The sequence below is a fragment of the Acyrthosiphon pisum genome, chromosome A2, assembly GCF_005508785.2.
Source record: "Acyrthosiphon pisum isolate AL4f chromosome A2, pea_aphid_22Mar2018_4r6ur, whole genome shotgun sequence".
Classification (NCBI taxonomy): domain Eukaryota; kingdom Metazoa; phylum Arthropoda; class Insecta; order Hemiptera; family Aphididae; genus Acyrthosiphon; species Acyrthosiphon pisum.
The window spans coordinates 25487443-25498487 of NC_042495.1; the positions used below are offsets into that span (position 1 = coordinate 25487443).

The window sequence follows — 11045 nt, forward strand, 5'->3', positions numbered from 1 at the left end:
AGCTCTATATGCACCTCACGCCCGAATTCGAATACATGGCCATATCAAAAACACACGAGTACTATTTAACGATTTCCGTAACACATTTAATGAACTGTAGGGAATTAGCGAGTGTAACAATGTGTCCCGAAAAACAACCATTACGTATGGGGTCCGCGGGGTTACCATGTGAAATCGAATTATTTATGAAAACCAACGATAATTCCAAGAACTTGCGCTATAAAATATTTAGAATTATCACGTAGCATCTACCATAAGTTGAAATATCATAATAAGTGGATTTATATAATAAACACGTTGGACGATGTAGCTGTCACCTGTGATCATTGGGATAACGCTAAGAATATACAATTAAGGGGCGTAGGTATAATAACATTAAGTGAACAATGCAGGGCGCACACACCACAAGTAGTATTAACACCTAGCCGACATCTGAAGTCCATTCAGTATATCGACTTCATTTTTCCGGTAAACATACCAGTTAGTGTAAAGATTCCATTACTACCCAGCGCTAAGCTTGAAAGTTTACTTACCCACCAAAATCCGGTAGTCAAGCTGAACGACATTAGTGACTTCTCCAAAACAATCGAGGAGTTAGAGAACGCCGTCCAAAAGGAGAAGGATAGGAATATATTAAAATCAACCAGTGGTATGCATACAAAAATAATTATTATATTAAGTATAATATTAGGTCTGATAATAGCTTACAAGTTATTCAAAATATATACTAACCGTAGATACCAGTCATAGAATAATCGTGCCTAGAGTGGAAGTAACACAATTATAAAAAAAAAAAAAAAGAATTTCTTTTATGCATAGTATAATATAACTTATTCTTATAGAAAAAAAATATATACCCGAAATGAGCGCAGTAGAAATTAACAGGGCGTTCCTGGGGCAATTCCTAGACCAATTAAAAATCACCATGAATCACGAGTACCATGTGGTACCGACGGAGTCTTACCAATACCGAAACCCGTCCTGTTTGAGGGGACATATCAGCACTACCAACAACAATTTAGGGTATCCTTTTTACCGAGGATCAAATCGACCTCATTAATGCACACCTGTGTAGTTTCATTCATTTTTCGAAACTAAGAAACATGGCCGATAAGGCGCCATGTATGATACTACACGGGTTCCTAGGCTTAAGGGACATGGTAATTAATAGGTTGATAGCTATGCTGACGTAAGAATATGTTAACTTACTATTTATAAAAAAAAAAAAAAAAAAATTTGTACGTAATAAGAAAAAAATGTATGTAATAAGAAAAAAAAATGTATGTAATAAGAAAAAAAAAATGTATGTAATAAGAAAAAAAATTTTAATATATAATATAATGTACTAACATAATATTAAGAATTTTGTAAACTAATAATACTCGTTCATATTTGTAAAGGATGGATTTCATGATACTAGTAGATCAGCATTCTGAGCAATAGTTAGAGGTCTTATTAATCATAATCCCTCGTTTTGTGGGGGAGGTGTTGCAAATACTACAGTGTATAAGGCCACACGCAGTTCGGCATGTGTCCGATACGTGATGGGCAGCAGTAATTATTATCTAAAAGACAACGTAATAGGTATAAGGAAAGTATGATATTTGTTATATAAAAAAGCAAGGCTACACGTAGCAAGGATGTACATGTAGGTACCTTTTTCCTTATACTAACGCACCTATATAACAGGGACCCTAACGAAAGGCTCATCACTCTATAGTTAGCAGGCTACTAGTTGACAGTATCCATGCTGATTATTTATGTCTTAAATTGTACCGTTTCAATAATTTGAAACTATTCTTAATTGATTTATGTTTTATATTTAATAAACTTATATTATAATCAATTCGAATAAGAGTTATTTGTTCGACTTCGAAGCCTATCAACAGTGTCTCTCATCCGGTTCACAACAGATGTAAAATGAACAGGGGAATAAAGAATTAGGAGGGCAACAGTTGTTAATTTTAATTCACCTGGAATAGCCTTAGATACCCAATAAACATTATACAGTCTCAGGATTATCCTTAACTAAACTAACTCATCTCTCTTCCACCATCACAGACAACGATGGTAATTCAGATCCCATCTTAGTCACCAATTGTAGCATATTACTTTTTATTGATACACAAATGAAATAATAAAATGGTGATCATTACAGATAAAAATTGAACTGTACCACTGAACAACAACAAAATAACATAATAATTGTGGACTGAAGCAAACGACACCGCCGTTGCCACTCAAAATTAGTACCCAGTGTCACAATCTATGTACTACAACCACATACATCACAATTGAAATTTAAACTTTAAGTTTTTCTAATTAGATACATTTAATAAAAATCAAGTAGTTCATAGTGCAAAGAAATATTAATGAGTTAGATGTAAAATGAACAGAGGAATAAAGAATTAGGAGGGCAACAGTTGTTAATTTTAATTCACCAGGAATAGCCTTAGATACCCAATAAACATTATACAGTCTCAGGATTATCCTTAACTAAACTAACTCATCTCTCTTCCACCATCACAGACAACGATGGTAATTCAGATCCCATCTTAGTCACCAATTGTAGCATATTACTTTTTATTGATACACAAATGAAATAATAAAATGGTGATCATTACAGATAAAAATTGAACTGTACCACTGAACAACAACAAAATAACATAAAAATTTTGGACTGAAGCAAACGACACTACCGTTGCTACTCAAAATTAGTACCCAGTGTCACAATCTATGTACTACAATCACATACATCACAATTGAAATTTAAACTTTAAGTTTTTCTAATTAGATACATTTAATAAAAATTAAGTAGTTAATAATGCAAAGAAATTTTAATGAGTTAGATGTAAAATGAACAGGGGAATAAAGAATTAGGAGGGCAACAGTTGTTAATTTTAATTCACCTGGAATAGCCTTAGATACCCAATATACATTATACAGTCTCAGGATTATCCTTAACTAAACTAACTCATCTCTCTTCCAGCATCACAGACAACGATGGTAATTCAGATCCCATCTTAGTCACCAATTGTAGCATATTACTTTTTATTGATACACAAATTAAATAATAAAATGGTGATCATTACAGATAAAAATTGAACTGTACCACTGAACAACAACAAAATAACATAATAATTGTGGACTGAAGCAAACGACACCGCCGTTGCCACTCAAAATTAGTACCCAGTGTCACAATCTATGTACTACAATCACATACATCACAACTGAAATTTAATCTTTAAGTTTTTCTAATTAGATACATTTAATAAAAATCAAGGAGTTAATAATGCAAAGAAATTTTAATGAGTTAGATGTAAAATGAACAGAGGAATAAAGAATTAGGAGGGCAACAGTTGTTAATTTTAATTCACCTGGAATAGCCTTTGATACCCAATAAACATTATACAGTCTCAGGATTATCCTTAACTAAACTAACTCATCTCTCTTCCACCATCACAGACAACGATGGTAATTCAGATCCCATCTTAGTCACCAATTGTAGCATATTACTTTTTATTGATACACAAATTAAATAATAAAATGGTGATCATTACAGATAAAAATTGAACTGTACCACTGAACAACAACAAAATAACATAAAAATTGTGGACTGAAGCAAACGACACTACCGTTGCTACTCAAAATTAGTACCCAGTGTCACAATCTATGTACTACAATCACATACATCACAATTGAAATTTAAGCTTTAAGTTTTTCTAATTAGATACATTTAATAAAAATCAAGTAGTTCATAGTGCAAAGAAATTTTAATGAGTTAGATGTAAAATGAACAGAGGAATAAAGAATTAGGAGGGCAACAGTTGTTAATTTTAATTCACCAGGAATAGCCTTAGATACCCAATAAACATTATACAGTCTCAGGATTATCCTTAACTAAACTAACTCATCTCTCTTCCACATCACAGACAACGATGGTAATTCAGATCCCATCTTAGTCACCAATTGTAGCATATTACTTTTTATTGATACACAAATTAAATAATAAAATGGTTATCATTTCAGATAAAAATTGATCTGTACCACTGAACAACAACAAAATAACATAATAATTATGGACTGAAGCAAACGACACTGCCGTTGCTACTCAAAATTAGTACCCAGTGTCACAATCTATGTACTACAATCACATACATTACAATTGAAATTTAATCTTTAAGTTTTTCTAATTAGATACATTTAATAAAAATCAAGTAGTTAATAATGCAAAGAAATTTTAATGAGTTAGGTGTAAAATGAACAGAGGAATAAAGGATTTTGAGGCCTAACAGTTGATGATTTTAATTCACCTGAAAAAACCTTAGATACCCAATAATGTCTAATTCACACACACTTATCTCGCATTTATGTAAGTATATCACTCAAGTATCCAATTTAAAATGTTTGCCAAAACCAAAAGGTACTTATATGTTTATTGTTTTTAGTTCATACAATGGATTATACTTATTATGGTTTTTAAAAATGAGATACATGATGTACCACAAAAAAGGAACTAGGAAGTGTTGAGCCAATGTATTGAATATTTTTCAGACATTGGCTTCCTTGAAGATAATTTTAACGACTCAGATGAAGCCAGACAATATTGGAGTAAATTATGAAACAAAAAGGTGAGAATATTGTTGATAGGTTTTAATTCTAAATTTATTTTACTGTGCCATTAACTAACTTACCCACCTGTTCACGGGCCACATTGTATAATATCTAATTGTGTGCGTGGGCATATATTTTTCTATCGAAGTGGCTCTGCCCGTTTAGTCATAATAAATTTGCTTGTAGTTCAATGAGAGAAAACAAATGGTTCACTGACATATTTTTAACAAAGTTTTAATTTTTTAGGCAATACGATTTTACAGAGCATGAATCCAATTTTAATAACAGAGGGCTTCAACATATTTAAATTGCAAAGAAACACATTGGTATGACATACCAATGTTTGGTATTATATAACACACACATATATATAACACATTGTGTGGATGTTGGTATTTCTTCTGAAGGAAATTCAAATTAATTTACCCGGAAAAGCCTTAGATATTTAATAATGTTTAATTCGCACACACTTATGTAAGTATATCACTCAAGTATCCAATTTAAAATGTTTGCCACAGTATTGAACAACCATGGTTCAAGGAATTAAGGTAGAAAATAAGTATATTAGATTTAAATTGGAGACCGGGTCTCAAATTAACTTAATACCACTGAGTACATATAAAACACTTAATATAAATAAGTGTTGGAATAGTACATATATTAAAATTGAGGCCTACGGTGGATATAATTTCATGCCATTAGGCTCAATAAGGTTTAAAGTGTTTCGTTAATAATATTATGGCATGGGTGACCTTCTAAATAATAAATAATAGAACTATACCAATACTGAATCTAGAGGCATATGAGAAATTTGATCTAATAAAAAGACATGCAAAGTGTATCAGCATGATCACATAGCACAATAGTAAAAAAAAACATGTTTTTAATAAATAGAAGTAGTATTTTTGAAGGGACAGGGACATTTCCGGTCGAACATACAATTAAAATAAACGCTAATTGTCAAGGTTTTATCAAACTTGGAGTTGCCTCGAACACTACATAAAGATGTACAGGTAGAACTAAATAATTATGTCATTAATGTACCAATTAATGGGCATAAACACAAATAATATAGATCTGATTCAATTATTAAAAGTATGTAATCATACACAATTATTTTTTTAATAAAATAATAGATATAGGTACCTATTTTATTTTTGATGTTAGTATTAAATTTCGGTTTCAGTCGTATTGGAATCTGGATTCATTCCATATGCTGAGCCGTTTCTCACAAAGTTGCTGCATGTCATGTAATGCCAGAGACACTGTCTTGTTGTCCCGTGCTTAAACCAGACACTCCGAGTGACTGTGGGACGCTGACCTCTCGCACATGTTTCCACACCTCCAGTCATTGATGGGGAATGGCGATCTGCTGTACATGGTCTCCCTGTCATTGTCCTCGTTTAGGTTTCTGTAGGTTTTTAATATTTCAAACAGCGTCTCGCAACATATTCGCATATCGAAATCCGGTGCTTCCATCAAGTCAAACTAGGTACACACAATCTCATTGCAAGCGTAGTCTGCCGTATTCAAAAAGATTGACAACATCTATGGGACATGTTAATGCATGTTATTTTTAAAAAAAAACTCAATACAATTGCAACATTGTGTACTTTGTAAATATTATCATATATATATATAATGATAATGTAGGTAATCAGTATTTAAAGCCGCAGCCTATTAAGTCATTAATGCACAAGCTAATGGACATAAGCACATATTTCTTAATAAAATAATAGATATACCTATTTCATTTTTGGCGATAGTATTTAATTTCGGTTTCAGTTGCATTGGAATCTGGATTCATTCAATAAGCCTAGCCGTTCAGCGTTGCTGCACGTCATGTAGTGCCAGGGACACTTGTTGTCCTGTGCGCAAACCAGACACTCCACGTGACCGTGGGACGTTGCCCCCTCACACATGTTTGCAAACGTCAGGTTATTAATATTGATGGGGAATGACAATCTGCTGTATATTGTCTCCTTGTCGTTATTATCGGTTAGGTTTCTGCCGGCTTTTAATATTTCGAACAGCCGCGACTCACAACATATTCACATATCGACGTCCGGTGCTTCCATCAAGTCGAACTCGGTACGCTCGATCTCGTTGCAAGCGTAGTCCGCCGTTTTCAACGGGCTAGGAAACTCGTACAAATTCCCGTTGTCCGACGACATAGCGACGTACAGTAGAGCGCTTTCCACCCGCAATCAAACGAAAACTCGAACTCAATACATTTGACGACAGGTAACGTCTTTACGACGGATCGTCCGAGTTGACTATGACGATTGACGGCTCGCGATGAAAAACATTGTTCAATGATGAAAACATTATCGGTAATCGACGTGTGATCGCAAACACGAATTAGGCTATACCAGTAGAGCGTTGGAGACGTAAGATGGCGCACGAATAACGACGTTAAACATTTTTGAAACATTCAACTTAAGAGCACGTCCGAAAATCCGGGCAACAGAGTACCACTGAATTAGTGTAATCGTGGCCTCGCTATTGTGGCTTAAATTATTTAATACACTATTTATTAATTATTAGTAGGTGTAAGTGTGTAACATTTACATTTTAAGCGTTGCAAATTTCAATAAGCCGACTGCCGAGTACCTATTGTTTATCGTGATGAAAGATGCGAGTTTCGTTAATATCATGGAATATAACGTAAAAAGTTGATTTTATTCCATGATAGTAGGCAACAGTGGCATTAACATTTTCCTTTGTCCATCTTTGACGGAGGCTCCGTCCCGGACGCCGTCGAGCACAGTATTATCTTTGTCACTTTGTGCGAATTCTTTAGCGGTAAACGTTGAAACATTTGACGGGTCTGTCTGTTTGCTAAACGATGAACCGATAGGTAAACATTGCAAACATTGCGAACGCCATGCACCATCGTTTTGTCTGTTCAGTTCCAATAATCCATACCTACCTCGGCCTACCTTGGTCATTCTAAAGAAAAATTCTGGTACATTATAAGTCTAGAGCGCAATATTGTATTTAGACCAAGGCCGGATCGAGAACCTATTGAGCCCCGTGGCTGAAATTTCGAATGAGCCCTTTTGACGAAACAGGCTTTATGAAGCAGCTCGCTACGCTCGAAATACATTTTTCTAACTACCTATTTCACAAATTCACAATTGCATTATAAATTTATTGCATTTGAAATTTTAAAATTTCAACGTTCTACAGTTATTCATTTTTGAGTTACACCAAAAAAATAATACCAATTTTTTCAATAATTGGTTTTGTGTAAAAATGACCATTTTTACTACCCAAAATGTGGCTGACAAAACAGAAAAAAAGCACGCATTGTAAAATTAATACATTTTTTGTTCCGCTTAAAATCTAATATATTATAAATTAACCTTCCTATGTATTAAATTAGCAAATGTGTCAATAATATCTTTATATTATAGTTGGTCAGCAATTTATTTTCCTATAGATATTATATCTAAGTTTCAGGTGCCTTTTTTGGGACAGAGCGCTTTGAAGATAGTTATTTTTATGATTTTCATCTTTAAAATTTTAATTTTAATCTTTCACATGACCCTGCATTTATTAATAATGATTAATGATTGTTCTATGTCCATTATACTATATAAATTGTTTTAAATAATATAATGCAACACGGAATAACAGAATACAAATAATTAATTTGTATTTTTAAATGTTTTTTTCTATCACTTATTTCAAACATTGAAAATTCAGTTTCAATAACTGAATAGTGAATAATATTTATTTTTGTTATAAAAGGACCTCTCCAAGATTTGTTCTAAATGTAAAATATATTTAACATACATTTTATTTCAAAACAATAGAAAATATATAATAAATGTTGTCAACAATGTGGTTTTATTAAACATTGTAAATTCATACAATGGAAAAAGAAAATATTTTACTCATATACTTCCATTACATCATCTTCATAAATACACAAATCTTCCATCATCTCTTCAAGACTAATACGAGGTGCCCCATCATTATCATCATCATCTTCTGCAGCAGATTCAATACCAACATCTGGATTTTTGTAAATATTAATATTTTGCCTTAAATCTTTGTCCTCTTCCAAATCATCCATAAATTCATCCATGTCACTATATAATAGTTATTAGTATAATAGTATTATTAAATTTAAATTTTTAATTTTTACAGTAAGATACTAACTTGTGATCACTTTCCATATTCATTTCTGTGTCTGTGGTCATTCGTTTCAATTTCCAGGTACGTCTGCGATGCCTTGCACGGTCGGGATAATTTTTCTTTATGAGTATTACATCTGGCAATGATGATTTGGGCAATTTATCGAAATTGCTATCATTAGCATTACTATCAGCAACAGCATAACCCAACACTGTGTCCATTGGCTTGAGTACGTGTCCTAAATGTGACCGGCAATGTATAGAATCTGTTGTCAATCCCAAATCGCATGATCTAACCACCCATACATCAGCCAACATATGCTAAATAAAACATACATAATAAATTGTTTTAAAATCAAATGTATTTTTTGATAATAAAAAAATAATAATTAATAATAAAAAATAATTATAATAATGTGTAAGTTATAACTGAAAATTAAAAATGTACAAGTAATAGGGGATTAAAAAATTCAAAGGTTTAACTAATTAATAAGTTTTTACTTAAAATTGTTACAGTAAATACAATAAGTAATCAATTTGTTACAAAATGTATTATACTAAAGAGAAGTACAATATATATTCTTATGAGGAATAAATAAAATAGCTTTCTTTATGCAAGATACAAAATTATCAAACATAAATTTAAATTAGCTCTTAACACGTAGAATGCGTATGTCTTTTTGCAGTTTTCACCCAGTGCGTATGATAAAATTAAAAACAAAACAAATTAAAAAAAAGATAAAGAAACTGCTCATAACGACGTATGTATACATATTTAAAAACATGCGTTTAATCCACGCTAAAGAATAATAAAATAACATTCAGCCACGCGTAGGGAATTTTATTAGGGAAAATGTTATCTTGTATAGAAAATTATATATATATACTAAATAACAATTTTGCTAAATGAGAAATTGAGTGAATATTAGTGAATCCGTAAACAGTTCTCAACAAATCAATATTTATTGAAAATCTTATTGTGTATAGAAAAGGTTAATATAAACAATCAGTGAAAATTTCAAAAACCCAAAATCGATTATGTCGAAAACCAATTTTGCATAAAAATTCCTGTTTTTGCTTATAATTTCTTTTCTTTTTCCTTGCGCTTTCGAAAATTATTACACACAAAAAAATAAAATAAAAAACTCACGACATTGTAAAATCAAAACATTCATCGCTCCCCTAAGAATCTAAAACTTAACGTTACATTGCAATAGTTCTAATACAGTGATACCTCAATCGTTTTTAGCGTAAAATGTTACAAATTTATAAGTTAATTATATTTAAATTAATAATCTTACCAACAAATTTTATAAGAGGTTTTTTCACTCTAATTTTAGAAATTATTATGATTATAACCATTATTGTGAACGTACAATTTGTTATGTGTGCATGGATCAGAGAGAGAAAAAAATAGTGTACCGGCATCTTTTAAAATGACACTACAATATAATTTGTTATCTCAGTCTTACAACTACATAACATTGCAAATTTACGCTCAGCAAATCATGTGTATTAGTTTAAATATTAGAGTGAATCAACTTATTATGAAAATGTATGAGCAAGTTTTGATTATAATATAGCAAAAATTAAAAAAGCTCATAACACATTTAAAAATTAAATTATTGTAAAAAAAAACTTACATTCAATAATAGGGTAGTTTCACTTTTTAAACTAACCAAGCTAGATTTTATCTGCTGAGCGTAAATTTGTTACATACACATTTGTAAGACAGAGGCAACAAATACATGTGATAACTTCCTCTTCAATAATATTTTTAGTTGTAAAATTATAAAATGATCTGTTTTTATAACTAAGGATTGAAAATTTAAAACAAGATTCCACGTAAGTAGTTAATTCTGTTACCAAAAAATCTAAAAAATATATTTACACAGTTTATTTTTATAGTAATTTAAATTCAAATTTGGACGAAATCACATATTAAAAAACCTGGAATAACTATTTTAGTTATTTTGTTGTGATTGTATAATATTATTTGTAGGTACTTGAAACTTCTAAAGTATACTATTATATATCTATGATAGTACCACGGTTTGTTGTTGATGTATAACGCGTTACCTAATACATATTGTGGTATGATTAATTTGAAAATTATTAATAATACTATAGATAAGTATACCTATAATATGTATGTATAATATCTAGACTGACAAACCCTCTCCGCTCAGAATCGTTTTTCTTATACAGTGATATTATATTATTGAATTCAAATTTAATACTATCCATTATACAGTGACCCACTTGTAACCTACTGTACAGCAGAGC

At 31.4% G+C, this 11045-nt stretch overlaps 2 protein-coding genes and 1 long non-coding RNA gene across 3 annotated transcripts in view; 2 read left to right on the forward strand and 1 right to left on the reverse strand.

Moving 5' to 3' along the window:
* Positions 1-406, forward strand: part of LOC115034123 — a 15828-nt gene extending 15422 nt beyond the window's left edge. Inside the window, exon 4 of the mRNA XM_029489888.1 lies at positions 1-406. Within this exon, the coding sequence (XP_029345748.1) occupies positions 1-245 (245 nt within the window). The 3' untranslated portion in view covers positions 246-406.
* Positions 407-4250: 3844 nt separating this feature from the next.
* LOC115034098 lies at positions 4251-4974 on the forward strand. The gene is made up of 3 exons (XR_003839493.1): positions 4251-4372; positions 4449-4631; positions 4861-4974. It is a non-coding gene; the product is annotated as an uncharacterized LOC115034098 (long non-coding RNA).
* A 3427-nt stretch (positions 4975-8401) lies between these two features.
* LOC100164292 (60S ribosomal export protein NMD3) overlaps positions 8402-11045 on the reverse strand; it is an 8457-nt gene continuing 5813 nt past the window's right edge. The window contains exons 8-9 of the mRNA XM_001952278.5: positions 8785-9080; positions 8402-8714 (exon numbers count right to left, since the gene is read on the reverse strand). Of these exons, the coding sequence (XP_001952313.2) occupies positions 8513-8714; positions 8785-9080 (498 nt within the window). The 3' untranslated portion in view covers positions 8402-8512. The remainder of the gene's footprint in view (positions 8715-8784; positions 9081-11045) is intronic.